At 38.4% G+C, this 21006-nt stretch overlaps 1 protein-coding gene across 5 annotated transcripts in view; it reads left to right on the top strand.

The window, feature by feature from the left end:
- PRR14L (proline rich 14 like) overlaps positions 1-21006 on the top strand; it is a 47823-nt gene that overhangs the window by 557 nt on the left and 26260 nt on the right. Inside the window, exons 2-4 of one of the 5 annotated variants that reach the window (XM_006904944.3) lie at positions 66-189; positions 6763-7284; positions 17947-18016. In XM_006904944.3, coding sequence (XP_006905006.1) covers positions 6814-7284; positions 17947-18016 — 541 coding nt within the window. In that variant the 5' untranslated portion in view covers positions 66-189; positions 6763-6813. The remainder of the gene's footprint in view (positions 1-65; positions 190-6762; positions 7285-17946; positions 18017-21006) is intronic. The other 4 variants (XM_006904943.3, XM_006904946.3, XM_025047778.1 and 1 more) reach the window with 4 other exon arrangements.

Genomic DNA, 21006 nt, shown 5'->3' with positions numbered 1-21006 from the left:
CGTTTATCAGCAGAGCGAGATCTGGCTCCCACGGTGCAAGAGGGCGATTCTGAACTTATTTTAAGGAGGTACAAGAGATAACCCCCAACAAGACCTTTCCTCCGATTTGGTCATCGCCCGCCCCCCAAGTGAAGAGCGAGACTCAACTTGCCTAAAAGTGACAGAGGGGATCATCCTTCCCTGTGAAAGGTAGACTTACCTTCCCTCCTTTATTTTTCACTTTTACCCCGAGATATAGAAAAGAAGACCCTAAATTTACTTTATGGTAGAAGTCAGTCTTTCTCCCCTCCCCCAATCATGTCCGCAGAGGGAGCCTCGCGTCTCTTCCCCCTAAGTCTCTTGGAGTGCAGTGAGCTCCTTTCCTTTGCACAATTAAGAGCATGGCGTTTAGAGTGTTATAGTTGCAAGCCTGTGTCTCCCACTTCCCATCTTTGTGACCTTGACGAATCATTTAATCTTTCTCACTCTCAACCCATTACTCATTTGGGTACTTCTTTTCATAGAATTGTCATAGGGCTGTAAGAGAATTTGTGTAAGTGCTTAGTACATAGTAACCATTTGGTAAATTGTTGCTATTACCGTTACTTAATTTGTTTTAAAAGGAAACTAATATCTTATACAGAAAAACAGATTTTTCCATTCCTGTCTCTTCCCATCGCAAGTATTCCATCCATCCTTTCTCACAAGAAAGGAGACTTTTCCCTTGGGGTGGAGAAAGAGGCACTTCTAATCCTCTTAGACCCTACCACACTCCCCCAATTAACAAAGAGGGCCTTAATTAGAATAATCAGGAAAACGGACTTTTGTTTTTGCAAACAGGTCTGTACTCCTAGAGGTGGGGAGACTTGATACCTAAAGCTAGCCTTTTCTTTGTTCACAGAACCTATCTCTTCTTCCTCACTGGTTAGAGATGTCCTCTCCCACTCCCCCTACTTGCTGTAGTGACGAAAAAGCTTTCTAGCTACACGCCCCCCAAGAGGGAGATTACAACTTCTTTCTCTTGCTCTTCCAAGAAAAATAAGACTATACCTTAAAGAAGAGGACTCTGTCATACTGTATATTTAGAGCGGCACAGATGTTTTTTTTTTCTCTTCCTTTGAAAAAGAAATGAAAATCTTTTATGCAGAGTCTGTCAGTATAAATGAGTAGCATTTTCACTCCCCATGTGGAGACGGATTCTTTTTCTGCATGTTAGTAAAGGGAGGAAAAGGGAAACAGTTTGATGCTTTTGAGATTTCCTGTGCACTCCATGTTGAAGAGCTGAGCACTGTTTAGTATATGGGCTTCTCTTCCCCACTTTCAGTTTGTCTAGAGATCTTGTTAAAAGATTCTTCTCTCCCTGTCCCTCAAGAAGAGGCCCCTTCTCCGAAGTCCCTCATGGAGGGACTGACCACAGTGTCTGAATCTTTGGAAAAGCAAGCGCTTTTCTCAAGGTGAAAAGAGTGTTGTGAACTTCTGAGGGCTTTATCATTATTGTGAGTATTGTCCCTTGAAACAAGTAGCAGCTCCCAGAGTTATTAACTATTCTTTCCATTAAGAACAGCCCTTTTGCATTGAAATTAAAGGGAGGGGAGACCTTCACACTCAGGATTATTAGGGCACATGGTTTTCTGTTCTGCTGTTTTCTTTGTTTGGTTTTGTTCCCTATTTTTTGCTTAGTGCTATAAACTTTGTACCCCCAGAACTTTGGTTTTGGAGAATATTTGAACAACTAAAGTAAAAATTTACTTTGTCAGGTTTTTAGTATTGTAAATGTATTCTAATGAGATTGAGAGCTGCAATGTTAATCTTTCGCTGGTAATTTTTTTTTCTGTTGCTTTTATTTGGTGAGATAGGAATTAATACTGCCAAATTACCTGAAGACACATTAAAGAAAAGCTTTCCAGCTTTGTATGTAAAATGTTCTTAAATTACCTCTGTTTGCCCTTCAGTACTTGCAGTGGGGATTAGTCTGAGCTATGTACAGTTGTTGGTGTCCAAGGGTGTGTTTTGCTGAAACAAAGTGAATAGAAAAGTTTTTCTTAGAACCATATGATTTTAATGGGTGGCAAGACCTTTGAGGTTATTTTGTTTAACTTGTTAATTTTACACATTTAAAACTAGCCCAAGAAAATTAAGTGACACACTCCAGGCCATGCAGCTAGTAAGTGCAAGGCAGGATAGGGACCCCGGTCTCCCCACACGGAGACCTGCATCTAGACTGCTCCCAGCACTGCTTCTGCATTTGAAACACGAAGATCTGCAGATGATTGTTCTCTATTCAAAAGAATTTCTTTTATTGGAAGAATTGTACTGCATACTCCCTATAAACATTAGTCATCAATTCGTTAAACAATCTAATTATTTGTGTTATGATAAAGATGACAAGCCAAAGTAGCAGCTGGCAAGAATTGGTCGTGAATCTTTGGGTTATTTTTGGCTTATGCCTCAAACTAGGTAATTATCTGGTGTCCTTACCCAATAGGTTGGTTATAAGTCATCAATAAGAATTAAGCTGTAAATCCCTGTCTACATTTTATAAGCATGTGTTACTTTTTCCTCTTACATGAAGTTTATTTAACATTTTAATGTAAAAACTTTTATGGTTGAGGCAGAGAGCTGACATTTGGAAAATAAAGGGATATACAGTTAGCAGTTATTTTTTTATCTCTATGTATTTGGATCTAGGGAAATAATGTTTTAAAAAATTTCAACATATATAACATATTCTCATTGTAAAAAAAAAAAAGTGCAACATACAGATAAGTCTTTTGTGATCCCATCACCCCGCATGACACTGTTAATACCGGGCTTTTTTTCTTTCATTTTCCTATATGCATATGTATTTTACAAAAAAAAAAAAAAGTCCTGATGTTATGTAGTTTGATAAAATATCCCGGGCAGCTTTCTGTGTAGAAATATATTTCTACACTATTTAAAATTTCTCCATTGTATTCAGAGATTTAAAGGACTTGAATGGTAAATTTTCATTCCTTTTCTGCAGTCTCGTGGCATGACCAATATCTTGATAGTGAGCTGAGAATAATTTTAAACTGCTACTCTAGGCTTGCATCTAAATATTACTCCATCTCTGGGGGTTCCAGCCAAGGGACTCAGCTGTTCTTAGTGACTCAACTGTGGATACCACTGAGAAACTTGAGGACCCAGAGTTGGGCTAGGGGAAAGAGGAGGAAGTATCTGTTTTGTTTCAGCAGCCCATGTGCCTCGTTGTTCTATAGGTCGAAATTTCTTAGAATTATATCTCTACCAAATAAGAGTATCAAGAGATGATGATAGCTTTGTGATGTTTGGCTTTTGTAAATTGGAAGTTATCTCTTGGTAACCAAAGCATTTAAAATTCTGTTTCAACCAATGCCAGTTTACAGTGTATGTGGAGACATAGGAAAGAGAAAGGCACTGTTTTCCCTGAGGAATATTTTGAGCCATTTTGTGATTATCGATATTACCTCTTTTTGGTAAAGATCTGTTCAGTAAATGTATATTTTTGCATGAGTTTATAGAGAACAGATTCTTGAGTTAGGACCACAGCGATGGAAAGGAGTGGAATTTGTTAGAAACATTGCTTGAGTTGAGTCTGGGCTATGAAGTGCTAACTGAAAGGCAAATGGAAGGTCAGATAGTTATATTTGTGGATTCAAGTCAGAGTTCTAGGCTAATGAGTAAGATGCCATTACCAAGAGAGGCAACAGGAACAGAAGTAAGTGTATAAATTTACTGAGGGCATCTTATTCATTCCTGTTTCTCATAGCTTTTTGCATGTAGTAAGGCTCAATTATTCATTGGGTTGAATGTTCTGTTTTAGACATGTTAGGTTTTGTGGGGGGCTACCATCCTTATGAGTAAAACAGGTCAGGAACTTGAGAAAAGGTGAGGGTTAGGGATACGTTTCTTTCTTTTTTTTTTTTCCCCTAATTAACTTTGGTAAGATGTAATTCATATACCATACAATTCACAAGCTTAAATTGTATATAATTCAGTGGTTTTTGGCATAATCAGGAAATCACAGAATGTGCAGCCATCACTTCAATCAATTTTAGAACGTTTTTATTATCCTCCAAAAAAAAAACTCCATTAGCAGCCACTCCCTAGTTCTCCACCTCTCCTAGCACTAAGCAATCACTAATCCATTTTCTGCCTGGATTTACCTACTCTGGACATTCGTGTAAATGGGATCTTATGATATGTGGTCTTTGTGACTGGCTTCTTTTACTTACCATAATGTTTTCAAGGTTCATCCATGCTGTATCATGAATCAGTACTTCTAATTTCTTTTTAAAGTTGAGTTGATGTGGATAGACCACATTTTGTTTCTCCATCAGTTGATGGACATTTGAGTTGTTTTCACTTTTTGGTGCTTGTGAATGTGAACATTTGTACAAGTTTTTGTGTGGATACATGGGTTTTTTTACACATACACTTTGGAGTAGACATGCTGGGTCATGTGGTCACTCTGCTAAAAGGGACAGTTTTGAGTCATCCTCATAGCAGAGAAGCTGCAAGGAAAGGTGAGGTCATCGAAAAAGTGAAGCTTGCAAAGGGAGGCATGTCAAGGAGTAAACTTGAGAACACCCACACATTGGTGGCACACAGGAAGAAGCGCTCTTGAGCGTAAGCTGGTGGACAGACCACAGAGCTGATCTCCATCAGCAAACCTGCTCTTTCACAGTATTCTTCACTGCACTGTTCTGATCTATATGTGGTATGACAGCCAGAAACTGGATTGTGTTTGTTGTTGAGAAACGGAAACGGAACCAAATTAAAATTGAGCACCTTTGGGGCAAGGGCATCAAATAGCAATTCCACTTTATCTCCGTTAACCCCCACCTACCTACTCACACATGCACACAAAACAGCCTAATCCAGGGAGGTAGAGGAGAAAGGAGAAGACTAGCCTCAAAAAGAATGCATTTCTCTCAGCACTGTTTATGAGTCTCATTTGATTCTTGCCGTATTCCTATACACAACAGTTTATCTCTCTTTCCTTCTTCGAATTCAAGTTTCTTCATCAGCCTTCCTTTGTTACCTAAACTTTATGGACCAGTAGCCTGATTTCCTATAATTTCTAGTGTTTAAGTAGTGTACGTTTCCTTAAAAACAATAAGGACTCCCAGTGGATGAAAGCATCGAAACGTGAGTAAACCATTCACCACAGGTTGGAAAACCAAGAGAAAGGCAGATCAGTCCAGAGCGAGAGGACCTGTCACCTGCCCTTCCTCACCCCCAGCTTGGGTCCAGATGGCACAAGTCAAAATGGGACCTTGTGTGCAAGGAGGAACGATTGTCAGCCTAGGAGTATTCAAGGAACCGGTGCTTCTTCATTTGGAGACAGAGCATGTGCCTTTGTGTAAGCGAAGTCTGTGGGCTCCCCCAGATAATCAAAGTAGGAATCGAGGCAGGGACCAAGGAGACTGAGCATGTAGAGATCTGTATGCTCAGAAATCTGGTTGTGGTCAGACAGCTCAAGAGTCACAAAAGTTCCGTAGCCAGCACTGGATTTACTTGTATGTGATATATTTATTTGGGGAAAAGATGGATTTTACGAAGTGATAGGAAAATCAGCTGGCTTTCTGAAACATCCTTTCCTATGTGCATTTGGCCAAAGGGATTTGTCATCAATGCCCCCAATATAAATCCTTTTTATGAACTTTGAGTTGCCGAACATTTCTCATCTTTTCTCTCCTTGTTTAGGATTAGAAAAAGCACCAGGAGTGAAAGCATGTGCTGTCTTATTTGCTTAACCAATTTCCACCTTGATCAGGTCAAATGGGATTTTGTGGAAACCGCATACATTATTTATTGGTGGACTAAAATGGCAAAGTTACCAGCCAGGAATCCCTGGTTCTGGGTGTACCATTTCCTGGCTGTGTGTATGTGTGTGTGTGTGCGCGCGCACATGTATGCACTTGCATGTGTTTGACTAATAATATAGTATTATGAACTATCTAGATATAAATATTACAGCAAATAACCTGTGTTTCCATCACCCAATAGAAGAAATTAAACATTCCCATTTCAAATAAAGTTCCCTGGGTATTCCTCTCCTTACTTTCAGATAACCGTGTAATATTTTAGGTAGGTCACTTTTAACTTCTTCAGGTGTGATTTTAAGGTCTATAATGGGAAGATGATAGCTGCCCTACTTAGCTCACAGGGTTGTTGTGAGAATCAAATGAATTGGCTGTGAAGGTACTTGGAAAATATCAAGATGCTAAATAAAAAGAAAGATTCTGCTAAAGAATGTCTGTGCCAGCCTGGGTAGATAGAGCTTAAGTGTTTGGTAAGCAGTGAAGGAAAGGAATTCATTTTTCTCTATATCTCCTTTCAAAGAGAATTCTTAATGAAGAAAAGCCAATGAATCACATTCTTCAGAGTCCTTCAGTATATATTCATTCAGCAAATATTTACTGAGTGTACCCACTGTGTGTCAAGTACCTATTCCAGGCAGTCGGGAATATAGCAGTGAACAAAACGAGCAAGGTTCATGCTCTGAAAACAAGTAGAAACCTGTCTTTGTCTTCTAATTTACATCAGGTCTATCTTTGGACGCTCAGACATATTCTCATGTACATTTGTTGGCCCTCCAGGTTTAAAATGAGAATTTTCATAAGGCAGTTTATTAAGGAGAATTTTTTGGTGCCAGATAACGCTGGCATTCGAGGTAGAATTTATCATCCTTATTATAGCTGGCTTGAGCTTGGAAGAAAACCTTTCTTCTACCCTGCAAGGTTTTAAACTTTTATCCCTTCCTTTGATTTGTGTCAGGGTGAACCGTTTGATGTTAAAGACTTGACTCCATAATCTACATCTGCCCTAATGCTGTCATCCGGAGTAGAGACTCAGCCAGTTCCACTTGATTCCTCCATGTCTGCCGTGGTACAGGAATTATACTCTGAACTCCCAGTAAGTGTCTCCAAAGAGCTTCATGCTGACCCTGAGCCAAGTGTGATTCCAGATGTAAAACCTGGAGCCTCAAGCTCTCTTATAAGTCAGAGTAGGGCAGTGCCCTTGGAGCTGCAGAGGACTCATGCGGAAAGTTGTTTTGAAGAAACCTCTGAGACCTTGGATCATGGGGGTGAGCCTGGGCGGTGTGGGCTGGTGGACTTCACAGCAGGTTCTGTGGCTTCTGGGATCTTGGATAGGGAAGAGAAAACAAAGAGCATGGAGCTAAAGGTCTTCAGAGATCGAGGGGACCAGGTGGAAATTGTAAGAGACCCCTGTGAGGGAGCAAAGGAAGACCTGTGTCAACATTCCACAGCCGCTGAAGAAAAGATCAGCCCAAGTCAGGTAAGAAAAGAGATCTTGATTCAGATGAGATGACTGTGAATGACAGCTTTCCAGAGTAACTTCACATGATAAAGTACGATGCTGACAGGTAGCTTATGATTTATTGAAACATTTCCAAAATGTTGATTTGGATATTAACTTTCTTTTGATGATCTTTTAAAACATTTGCATCACATCAAACACTTGAGAGGAAGTGCATATCTAATGAAAAGGTGTCACTTCTCTGAAGTAGCTATTATATATGAACTGTTGAGTCTCTTTGTGGTAGTCATGTAGTATTTCTGCATCTGGTGTTAAGAAATGATCTGTACTTATTCCTGAAGTTTTGCTAATATCATGATTAGTAGTAGTATCACAGAGCGAGATGTCACCAAGGTATTTTTGAGGGAGGTTGTTGATTCAGGTAGGGCATCATAGAATGGATACCCTTGAGAAGTCTCCATATTTTGAAACAAGTCCTTAGCTTTGCAGGTCCAGAAACTTGACTTTTTTTTTAGTACATCAGAGGTAGTGGTCTCCAAAGAACTGACCCATGCTAAACCATTTCATGAGGGGCTAAAGTATAAATCAGAAAGCCACTTTTTAAAGTAATACACAGTTAAAAGTAGAATCATTACTTCGTAGGACGTGGGATATATCTCTGTCCATTTGAACTTAGAGTTAAGAAGAGTTAATTAGGTGAGACTAATGGTTAGTTAGCTGTGAGAGACCCCAATTCTTAAAGGAATATACCTGCCAGGTGGACTAGAAAACTTGCTTTCTCCCCTGGATGGTGCCTTAGACCAGGAGTTAACAAACTTTTTCTGTAAAGGACCATGTAGTAAATACATATTTTAGGCTTTGCGGGACATATGGTCTCTGTCAAAACTACTCAACTTTGCCATTGCACAGTTGTAAAGTGAAAGCAAGCACAGACTATGTAAACAAATGAGTGTGGCTGTATAAATAAAACTTTATTTGTAAGCACAGGTACTAGCCTGCAGACTGTAGTTTGCCAGCCCTTGCTCTACAACCACTAATAAATTCATATTCTCTGGGCATCCTGGGCTACGCTTCATTCTCCACCTGATAAATACATCATTTCTTTACATAGTTTACAGGGCAATTGATTATTAGTAGGCTGTATATATTGACCATAATTAGGAATGGATAAAACATTAAGTAACAGTTGAATGTTATAATTACATTTTATGCTTTGATGGCCTACTCTTAAAAATATAGTTAAATGAGTTAGGTAACAGATTCAGAATCTAAAAGTTTCTTTTTGATATGGTGGGCTGAGTCTAACAAGATGAAAGTTTCTTAATGTAATATTCGATATAAAAATATGCATATATAAATTATGAAGTAATGAACACAACATATCTATCTATCTATCTATATGTACACACATAACACCTAACCTAAGAACTAGAAGATTACTGTGTCTCTTTTCCTTTTTCAAAACTATCCCTTTTTTACCTTCCATCTCCACCAGAAGTAAATACTATTCTGATTTGTGTAAAGCAAAATGAAACAATATATATAAATGTAAGATTTTGTATTTGGTTTTATAAATTGAACTCCACTAGTTAAAAAAAAAAAAGAAAAGCAGTATGTATGGAGAAACAGCATACCTGCAGGTTTTAGCTGGTCAGTTAAAGGTAACTGTGGTATGGCTGCCATGAAAAGCCAGTTTGCTTTTACTATACATTAACAGAAATGTGTTGCCTGGACTGAGAGGTAGTGGTTGTGCTCTGTTGTATTCTGGTTAGCCTATATCCAGAATATCATAATCACATTCTCCTCTTCCCCGGCACTCAGCTTAGCTCAAGATGCCCCAGGCTGAGGGGATGATGTTAGAGAGGAAGCAAGGAATGTGTCAGTGTTGGGGTTCCTGGCCAAAGTGGATCCTACGCCCTCCTGCCCATGCTGAACCTGATGTCATATGTGGAAGGGGTAGAGAAAACCGGGAATGTATTCATGGATAAGAACTCACACTGAAAATACACTGTTGCAAGCCAAGTTGCTGGGCCATCCTTTGAAAAGAGAAAAATCAAGAGAAGTCTTCAAGAATTCGGAGGGCTGTCAAGCAGAAATGGTTCTGTTGGGCACAGTTAGACTCAATGGAAGACATGGCAGTAATAGCTCCTACTCATTCTCAGATTACAGGAGCCTTTGCTAATCTGGATGAATGATACAGACCACTCAGAAAAGCAGACATACCATTTCAGAAAGTTTGCAGAGTCCAGATGCCCTTGGACCTCAAGAACTCTTCTTAGTTTGGCAGAATACCACAAACATAGTCTAAAAACAACTGACAAATTGGGAGAACGTATTTGCTACATATATGACAGACAAAGGGCTTATCTCTATAAAGAACTCTTTCACTGAGGAATGAAAACCCCAATAGAAAAATGGAGGCAAGACTTGGCTGATTCACTGCGTGTATTGAAGTGAGGTTGACACATGAAGAGATGATCAACCCCACTCAAAACTAGAGAAGCAAATTTAAACAACATGTGATACCCCTTTTACCTATGAAGATGGTGAAAATGAAAAGTTATGACAACATTGCTGATGAGAATGCCTGATACAACCTTTCAGCAGAGGATTTTAGCTATGCCTAACAAAACTATATGTGCCCTGAACTGTTGACCCAGCACTCTAATTTCTAGGCATCTATCCTAAAGGTACACCTTTAAAATATAAAAATACATATCTGAAAGATTATTTATTTGAAGCATTATTTATTATTGCAGAATATTGGATACAGCCTAAAAGTCCACATATAAAAGTTGGATACGCTATGATATATGAACATCCATATATGGAGTACTATGCAGCTGTAATAAAGAATGAAGATCTCTATGTATACATGTGGAGTGATTCTCAGGTGTGTCAGGGGTCCCCAAGACCACCTCTAGGTTTGGTGATTCACTAGAACTTCCAGGACTCAGTATATGGTCATATTCACAGCTAAGATTAATTACAGCAGAAGACTATAAAGCAATCAGGAAAAGAAAGAGAGATATGGGGCAAAGTCTAGAGGAAATCAGTTACAAGCTTCCAAGAGTTCTCTCCCAGTGAAGTCACACACATTTAACTTCCTTTGGGTGCAAATTGTGACAGCACATGGGATATGTCTACCATGGAAGCTTGTTAAAGCCCAGAGTTTTTATTGGGGACTGGTCACATAGGCATCCTCTGGCTAGCACATACCAAAATTCCAGACTTCAGGAAGAAAGCAAGAGTTTTATTATAAACCACATTATTGTATAGGTGCAGTGAGCTACTCTTTCATTTAGGGAATGGTTAAAAACGCTCCCAAAATCAAACTTTCTAGTTGCTGGTAAAGCCACCCTTGCAAGCAAGGCTTTCTAAGGATAACAGGCCTGCTGTGTTAACTCTTTTCTGCAAATTGGGATATACTGTTAAGAGAAAAGAGCAAAACATAAACTAGTATCTATATTATCCTCTCATGAAAGAAAGAAGGGGAAATAAGCAAGTATACAAGCATCTGCTCATTTGTATAAAACACGTGTGCACACAGGAAGAATGAACCAGAAACATGGGTTTGGTTGCGTACAGGGACTAGGTGGGAGCAGGGTGGAAGAGGGGACAGGAGGAAGTAACACTTCTGAGCACACCTTTTTGTATAGTTCTGACTACATACTTGAAAAGTAAATGGACAACCAGGATGTGGTGGAAACTCAAAATTGAATACAAACTGTAACAAATCACTCTTAACAAATAAATAATGAAACCACACTGTGGGAGGGGAAATGGAGAACAGTAACCCAAGTAACAAACATTTTGACTACATATTCTAAAGCCAAAAAAGAACAAAACATTTTAGTAAATTTGTTTTTCACAGTGGTATGGTTAGCAGTTCCTGAACTACTTATGTATGTTCTGGGATTCATTGGATAGGTAAATATTGTGGTTAATGAGAGCCAGGTCTCTCACTGATAAAGTATTTATAAATTGGGGGTAGGGGACTAGAATGAACCCTGTGGTTTGGAATTGGACTTAGCAGTATGAACTTAGAATTTTTAATGTATACAGATAAATACAGAAATGTATATGTGCTGTGTGAGATAGGATCTAGAAGCAGTGACACCTCATAACAATGAGCACACCTAGCACCCAGGTCTTGGTTTCTAAATAACATCTTCCAGTTAAAGGGACCAAGACTCTTTGGGAAAATGCCGTTCCAGGGCTGGCACAGGAAATAATACAAGATAAGCCTAGAACAATTCGTGGTGAATGGCTCAGAAAATTATGGGGACATATCAAAAGAACATGGGAGTCAATTTGAAGGAACTCCCAGTGGCCAAGGCTGAGATGATTTGAGCTTAATTGGTAATGAATTATAATCCATAGAGTAAAACAAAATCTTGAGCCCATGCTGATATAAAATACTCGAATAAATAACTTGAAAAAAGAAAGCCCTTTAAAGAATTTCAGTTAATAAATATAGAAGGAATATTGGAAATAAAAAATCACCATTTGGTAACCATCACAGTAGTCATCTCTAGCAAAAATTGTCAATAGATGTTAAAACTAGTGGCTAAAAGTTGGAATGAGAAACATATTTATATAGTTCCAAAGTATCACCTCAGGAGGTATTTAATAATTACAAAGGTTTCACAATGGAGAAACCTGGCAGACGCCTCCCGAAACAGAGATGGAAACTCACCTCCCCAGGAATGAGGCACCCCAGTGCCATGAGCCTTCTGAGAATATGCATTGAGAAGAGCTAGGATCATTTCTGTGGGATTCCTGTCCCCAAATGCATAACCAGAGTCAAATGAGCAAATATCAGACAAAGCCTCATCAAGAGTTTCTTTCCCAAAGTGTCAGTCATGAAAGATAAATACCTAAGAAACTATCTCAGTTTAAAGGAGACGTGGCGACTAAATGCATTATGGGACCCTGGATTGGATTCATGTCCCCAAAAAAGACGTTATGAATCCATTAAGATTCGAATAAGGTCTATAGATATATTAGTATTAATTTTACTAGTATTAATAACTGTACTGTGGTTATATAAGATGTTAAAGCTGGATGAAGACTAATGGGAAATTTTTGGAACAATATTTACAGATTTGTACATCTGAAAGAAATTACTTCTGAAGTATTTATAAATGTAAAAATTTTTGAATATAATAATTGTAAAAAATCCTCTTGTTAGAGAGTGACAATTTAACTCAATAGGAGAAGTAAATTTTAACAGACAAATCTAGACATGAATTAGCTTGCATGGGGAAATCGTTTATAAAAAGGCTAAGTGACTGTCAGGGGTATAGCAAAGCTGATTCTAGTTTGGACAAGCAACATCAGAGGTGTTCTTTTCCACCCTGAGATTCTGATTTTTCTAGTAGTCCATGATTTGCCTTTAGCAGCATTCCACAAAGATGTTTTTCTTCAGCTGTTTCTCATCTCAAACCCGCAAGAGGCCCATGTTCGTGCACTGGCTCAGGTTTGGAGAAAAGTACTCAAAGATTCCTACTACCTGCCCACATCTCGTTTCCTCTGGACCAAAATCAGTCAAGGTAGTGATTTCAATGGAGCACTGCTCCAGTAATAAGAACTTGCTGAAATTGTGAAAGACAGCCACCTAGGCTCTCCAGGCATGTATTACATGAATGAGTATAACAAAATTAAGTTGGCTTGTTGAATTTCCCAGTTCATGGAGAGGTGCGTCTCTTAAAGTCATTACAGAGTTTCTTTGTTGCTTTTGTTATTAAAAGAAAACAAAATACATGTTATTTTATGAAGGAACTTATTTTTAAGCGTTGATCTTTTTTTGCTTTTTTATTATGGAAAAGTACACATAATAAAATATACCATTTTAATCATTTTTAAGTATACAGTTCAGTGTTCACATCGTTGTGTAACCATCATCACCATCTATCTCCAAAATTCATTTAATCTTCCCCAAGTGAAACTCTACCATTAAACAATAACTCCCCATTACCCCTCCCTGCAGTCCCTGGCATCTACCATTCTCCTTTCTGTCTATGAATTTGACTGCTCTAGGTACTTTGTATAAGTGGAATCATACAGTCTTTGTCCTTTTGTGACTGCACTTATTCATGAAATGTTTCAGTCATGAAAAGGTAAGCCAGAAAAAAATTATTCTTGCTTGCCTTATGATTGTGTCCAAAAGGTATAAAACCTTGTAATTAATAATGTGCTTTGATCAGGGACACTCTGTTACTAGGGAGGAGAGGGGAAAGGCGAAAAGGAAGGGAAAGTATGTGAGAACAGGCACAATGGAAGGGACAGCTGCACAAGCCAAACTGAATGGTGAAAGAATGTATTCAGTTCCAAACACATTTGTAGAGAAGAGAGATCAAAAACTGTTGCACGTGAAGTTTATCAGCCAGAATGTGGAAAAGATTGGTTTTATTTAAGATTAAGGTATAAAGAGATAGTATGTGACATCCACACGACATGATTTAACATTGAAAACTGTACATTGTGTTTGTTTGTTTTACTTGGTGCTTAGATACAAGCTGTAGCTTGTTTAAATTTTTATATATTTTCCTTTTTTTTCTTTCTCATAGCAGTAGGTATGCCTGGGTTAAATATGTTGTAATAGCTTTGGTTCCAAAATACAATATTTTAATCTTGCTCAACACAGAAAATTTTCTGAACTGTTTAGCTATAACATATGAAGGCTCAGTATCATTTTTTGACAGATCCCTGAAGGTATCTGGACAAGGAACATCAAGTAAGGAAGCACAAGGGCTATTGATCACTTTAAGCATGTTATGCCATTGGAAAACCTTGTTTTTTAATGGCAGTCTTATGCAATTTGTACGACTACTTAAATGAAAGACCGTTGGACTAGATGTCCATTAAATTTGCTTGTTACCGTAAGAGTCTGTGATCCTAAGGGAAATTTGCAGTGGCGTGAAAGAGTTTACCTTTTGCTTAAAAGGGAATCTTGTTGGAAAGAATTCATTTTTAGTAACGTAAAGGTGAAAAAATCTGAACTTCATACTCTCAGTAGTAAAATTGGTGGCCATAAGCTGTTTTCCAGGTCTGCAAGGGCACTGTTGTCCTCACAGTGGTGATTTGCCTGTGGTTCTCATGTCATAGTGTTAAAAGTGTTTGACAAAGAAATGACCAAAGCACCAGTGGCGTACTGCTGAGACTTCACATAGAACTTTCTCCTAATTATTTTAGCAATTCTCTTAGATAACTCCTTGTGGGAGAATGATATTAAATGTCTTACCCAACTACCTTGATCAACACTTAATGTAAAGTCATCAGTTTCTCTGAACTGAGATACATGAAGGAAAATGCCTTTTTAAGCTCTGTAAAGATTTAAAGTGACTGTTCTACAGCTGTTCCTCTCTAGGTATGCAAGTGTAGGAAACTGAAAGACCCATCTAGAAATACAAAGTTTGCTTTATTTTCAGTGTTCTTTACTATGAACGTAATCACAGCTATTTCCACAAATGTCAGAAAGTAGGAAATATCTCATTTGCTCCATATTGTGGACCTGTCATTGCGTAGTTCAGTGTATAGGCAGTCCCATCTGAAGATGGGGCCATCACTGCCCTTATCTGCCTCTGCCTCCAGCTCAAGAGCTCAGGAAGCTCAGGTTTGGAGGAACTCACTGAGACCTGGTTTTAAGTGGGGCCCACGGCTCAGATTTACATCAGACCCTGAGGAGTTTCTAACTACCCTGATTATAAAAGCTGAAGAGCCTAATTATTAATTTCCCTCCTTAAGGTATTTGTGTTTTTCTCCTGCTTTAAACTGGTCTGATAGACATGAGTCAGAGAATTGCATTTTTTCCAGGACACACAGCCAACTTTTAATGGGAAATAAGATTACAGATGAACAGTAAGAATGGTTTTCTAGACCCTCCTAAAATCTGCCAAAACTTTGGAGAAGCATAAGAAATTGATTTTGTTTTCAAAGCAATGGGCAGGGGGATGACTTGTTGGATGTGCAAGGCAAAGAATTTGTTACTGTCAATTAAAAAAAATTACACTATTATATGGGATTTCTTATGTTCTTACAAGTTGAAATGGCACTCCACCAGGGTATTTTAGGGCCTCCAACTAAGTATACCTCCTTAGAGCAGCAGGTGAGACAGAACTAAAATCATAGCAGCCCCTCCAAGGGCCATAGCCAGTGGGATTAATTTAATTGCAGAAACCCAGCAGAGTCCTTTGAAATCTGAAAGAACCTGTATGTTGCTGACATGAGCTTAGCTTTCCCTTTATAGGGCCTCTCGTCGGCCCAGAAAAGCTTCAGACTACAGCAGAATCTGTTGGTAATAGTTCTGTTGGCCTTTCTCACAGAAAAGGATAACACGTCTAAGATCTAATGAATAATAGCTTCTGCTCATGGAGCACCTAGTCCTGACGGGATATCTCTCTAGGTGTTATATATGGTTTCTGTTTATTCTTACAACCACCTGTAAGCTTGCTCTCAGCACTCTGTAGCTAGTAGGTGGGAGTCCTGAGCTTGGAACCGAGCTCTGTCTGACTCATTCCATAATCTTTTGTTGTGGGACTCTGCCTTTTCAATAAAGTATTAACCTGAAAAATATTCCAGATAGCACCTAATTTCACCTCAGACATTCTGAGAAATGGAAAAGTGGAGGATAGTATCATTTTGGAGAAAGGATCAAATATAACTACAAATAAAGATGTTTTCTTTACCTCTTATTTTGAAGTGATTTGAGACTTACAGAAGAGTTTCAGGAATAGTACAAAGAATTCCCATAGACAACTTAATGCAAATTCCTCGAGTGTTAACATTTTACCACATTTGCTTTTTTTCCTCTGAATAATTTAAGAGTATTCGTTGCAGACGTGATGCCTAAATACTTCAAAGTGTATTTCCTAGCAAACATTCTATTAAATGATCATCATCTAAATTAAGAAATTAGCACTGATCCAAGTACTCTAATCTACAGACAGTCATTTAAATTTGACCGATTGTCACACTGATGTCTTTTGTAGCAAAAGAAAAAAATGTTTTTTTGATCTAGGAAAAATCCAAAGTCAGTTGTGGCATTCAGTTGTCATGTCTCCTTTAATCTGTCACAGTTCCTCAGCCTGTGACCTTGACACTTTTGAAGAGTATGGGCCATCTATTTTGTAGAAATTCTCTCAATTTGGGTTTGTATAGTGTTTTCTCATGATTAGATTCCAGTTATGCATTTTGGGTGCTGGAGTCCACAGAAGTGATGCTAGTTCTTCTCAGTGCATCCTCTCAGGAAGCACATGACATTGGGGTCCTTATTTCTGGGGAGGTGAACTTCCATCACTTGGTTCAGGTAGGGTCTGCCAGGTTTCTCCACTGAAGTTTAGTTTCTCCTGTGTAATTATTTATCTTGTGGGAAGACACTTTGAAAGTGTGTAAATGTTTGTTTCTCATTCAGACTTTTAAACACTAATTTTGACATCTATTGATGATTCTTACTTAAGATAATTATTACTATGATGATTGCCAAATGGTGATTTTCTAATTCCATCCTTCTGTGCTAAGAGCTTTCTCTTTTCTCCATTTACAAATAAATTCACCCTGGCATCATGCTAGAATTCATACTTTTTTGCAGACTTGGTAGTGTTACACATAAGTTATTTAAAGGATGTGTTTTCAAGTTCATGTTCTGTAATAGTATTGCACATGAAAACTTCAATAGAAAATGAAAAAATAGTGCTGCTTCATATATGACAATCCATGCTAGTTATATCTCTGTTCCAATGATGATGTTTTATTTCTGCCTGTGTCCACCTGTACTTGTCATTGCTTTTATCTTCTCTCCCCTTCCTGGGCTTTGTTTCTACTACAGAACTTTGCTTAGAGTCCAGATGGCTGTGTGTGTGTGTGTGTGTGTGTGTGTGTGTGTGTGTGTAAAATGTGTTATAAAAATTATTAAAAGTTGTAGCAATGATTTCACTGAATCTGTAGATTCAGATGAATGCGATGTCAGAATCTTGTACCTAATAATTACGTCACTGTAAAAAAAAGTCTTTTAATCTTAGGGCAGGGGAAAAGAGGTGACTCAGAAGGAAAGTTTTCTGAGCAGCCATCTTTTGTCTTGGTGTCTTCCAGCTGGTAAACCAGATTGAACCCCTTACCTTATTGGGTTCCAAGCCATTTGCTGCCACACAGCATGTATTCTGTCACTACCTCTTCTCATTTTTCTGAATTCCTTTTGAAGGAGGAAACTAGTTGTTATTGATGGTGTTCTCCCATATCCCATTCTCCTATGAAGGAGGATGAAAAGAAACAAATAGCCCTTCAAAGACATTTGGGAAGAAACTTTTGGGAAGAAAAATGAGTGTGTGATATCTGGAATGGTTAGGGACTGTTTACATCCAATTTCCTGATGTTTTCAAATGAAATTTACATTATACGGCAGCAGTTTGTTTCTTGATTCAGAAGGTATGGATCTGCAGGTCAAATTTTAAACCTCTGTTATTGTCCAGACCTTGGGAAACTCAGCTTTTCAAGCTCAATTCTAGAGATGAGGAAGTTTTTGTTGATTATATTTATTTAAATTTGAGGTTTCCTTCAGTTCCCAGTCTTTCCAACTGCTGGTAAATTTCCCGGAGTCATAAAGAAGTCTCTCGGGATAATTTGCATGCATGACCGCAGTTATCTCTAAATCCTCCCTGACCGCTAATTTTCTTACTGCAGGAGGACCTGATGCCATCGAGCAAAGAACTTTTATGCACAGACCTCCCTGAAGATTGTCTAAGGAGCAAAGGTATTTATTTCCCTCAAATATTTTCCTTTTTCACTAATTACATACACTGTTTTAGTTCACTTTCCATTTGCATTGGGACTGTAAGGATTATAGGTCCCTGTCTTGCAATGTGGACTCAACTCTAGAAATTCTTGATATTGCCCCGGACGCACTTGAAGAACCCTTGTATTATCGAGCAGTGTCTTATTTTTTGACAATAGTTTGCTTCACATTTTTTCTATAACGACTCCCTATTGACATTGTGTTGAACCTTAATTGCCGATGTATAATCTTTTATTTGATTTTATAAAACAGAATTGCCTGTTTGAAGGGTTAACGTGGATGGAGGAAGAATCCACCCAGTGCGATCAGCACGGTGGCAGTGAAGCTCTTCTTGTCCTCCTGGGCAGGGATGGGAGAGAGCGCTCACTACAGGTCTCCCGGACAGTTTTCAAAGCAGTTTCCTTTCCATTATCTCGTTTTGCTCCTCCAAGCACTGGTTATATATAGATATCTGAGATGTTACGTTTTGTTTGATTGATTGGTTGATTGATTGAGGAGGAGGCCAAGGCCCAGGAGAAAGAGAGCCAGGATTATTCTTCGGCCCCAGGTTGAAAATAATCGTAGATAACTTTACAGAGGACTATATGTATATATCGTACAGTTAAGGTTAATAATATAAAATAATCAGAACCTCAAAAAAAGAAGAAACAGCAAACAATGTTTAATTGTGTGAACATGTTGTTACTGTGATATAACATCAGATTTGATTCTCTGCTTTTTGGCAGCCTGGACAGAAAAGGAAGCACAGATCGTCCTTATGAGAAAGGACACATGTCCCAGTTTATCACCCTGCTCCCTGCTGCTGGACATTTTCTCTGTGGCTCAAAGGCTCAGCTGTCCAGTATAGATTAAAGCTCTGAAGATGAGAAATGTTGCTTTGTATATAAGTCTCACCCGCTTCTTGGGGCCTTAACAAGGGATGTATTTAATGCACCAACACCCCCTCCCCCAAAGATCTTTTTAGGGGGGCTCCAGTATTGGTATATTTGTAAGTTTTCACTTACGTCTTAACCACAAAATTTATTGTACATGTGTCGAATTACACTTTCATTTAACAACTGAACTGACCTTTTAAACAGGAAAACCAGAGTTATTTTCTATGAGGAAATCTGCCTTCTCAGACTTACATGGTTACTCTCCCCTAAAACCTGGTGTACCTTGGACCGTGGATAAGATGAGCATTTCTGAAAGCGCACTCAGATAAACTACTTGGTGGCACTATTCTTCCTGTCCAAATAAAATTCCTTTTTAACGACTTAAACTGGTAAAATGAATTATCCCCCTCCTCCCAAGCCATGTGCAAGGTTGTTTTAGATGAGGGTTTTACTAGAATTTTAGCAGCAGTGACTTAGTACCTGACTGTGATAAATTCTTCCATCTAGTCCCCCAAGAACCTTCCAAAGTGTCCTTCTGTTACACATGAGGAAACAAGCTTAGCTGTCCAGAATCTCAGCCAGTCATAGCAAGACAGAAAGGAAAGTTCTATGAAGGCAGGTCTGTGAAAGAATTCAGCCCTGGGAACATGCAAACAGGACATGCCACCACCACCATGGATCTGAGTTAAAAAGATGCACGTGCTCTAAGGTAGCGTGGCCAGCATTTCAGCTGTTTTGCCAAGGTCAAGGTCAAGCATCTACTAACTTACATACTAAAGAATTGGGAAGTAAATTATATTTCTTCCTAGGAACCCAGCTGCCACAATTTTCACTTTGCCCCAGATCATAGCTCCTAGTCCTGAACATATTGGATTTAAGTTTTTCTGATAAAAATCTAATATAGCTTTGCTACCTTTAAATGTCTGCACTGTTGAGCACTGTGAAAACTGCTTTACTAGTTTTATTTATATTAAGTTTTGATTATTCTGAATGGGGTACCTCGAAGGTCTGTTCTGTAATAATTTATAAATTTTCTGGGGAATGAATTTGGATACTTTGCACTGAGTTGTTTACTAAGTAAACTGAAGCTATACTCTCCCCTCGGTTCATTGTTTTTCCTTTTTGATATAAACATCCCATTCACAGTACTCCCAAGTTACATGGTATTCCAGAATTTTGAGGTCTTTTACAGTCATATGTCTGCTGTGGCTCATTTTGGTGAAATGAGAACAAGCTTAATTCTTTAAAAGGAGTTTTGTGTTAACCAAAAGGAGTCTTTAATTGGTAGGATGCTATTTTGCGTTTCATTCCTTATTTTGTGATTGCTCTAGGACACACCCAAGAGAAGCAGCATGGGGGGAGCAGTGATGGATATTAGTTGAGAGACCGTTTCACAAGGCAAGAATGTCTTCCTGTCAGACACTCTGGTGCCTCTTCCTTTCTGCCATTGAGTTTTAATGTGGCTGTTGCACTATAATTTTCTGTTTACTGTTTTTACAAACTGACATTATCAAGTTTTGTTTTGTTTTCAGAGAGTTTCTTGTACTGGGCTCCTTTGGGAAGGTTGTATGGAGAAGAAAGATGGACTGGGCACCAGGAATAAAACGAATATTAGTTTCCACTCATTACTGTAGGACTTAGTTTAGTTCCCACAGCAGCAGTCTTGACAATTCTCTGAAATAGGAGGGTCACCAGAAATTGGAAGAGCATTATGGGAATACCTTTTAATGCAGAGGTGAAAGCAGTCAAGGAGGGGAAAAGCTACCTTATATAATTCTGGGAACAAAATAGTTTGAATTATTTAGAATGATTAAAGTTGAAATAATCTTTTGAAGGCCTCTATTTCTGTTATGTGATTAAATTAAACACTATAGATGGAATGGATCTATCAGTAAAGCCCATATGCCTTATATACATCTAGATTCTCGGAGTTTATTGATTTGTTTTTATACTTTGGAACTAATATTTCCTGTTTTATATTCCCTTTTTATGTCATTATCCTCCTATAATTTTTACTTCAGGGGATGAAAAGTTGAAAAATTATACCAAACAACATGGAAGAAGTCTAGACAC

This window comes from Pteropus alecto, unplaced genomic scaffold (genome assembly GCF_000325575.1).
Source record: "Pteropus alecto unplaced genomic scaffold, ASM32557v1 scaffold190, whole genome shotgun sequence".
Classification (NCBI taxonomy): domain Eukaryota; kingdom Metazoa; phylum Chordata; class Mammalia; order Chiroptera; family Pteropodidae; genus Pteropus; species Pteropus alecto.
The sequence above is the reverse complement of the archived record's forward strand: the minus strand, read 5'-3'. Positions and strand labels throughout refer to the sequence as shown.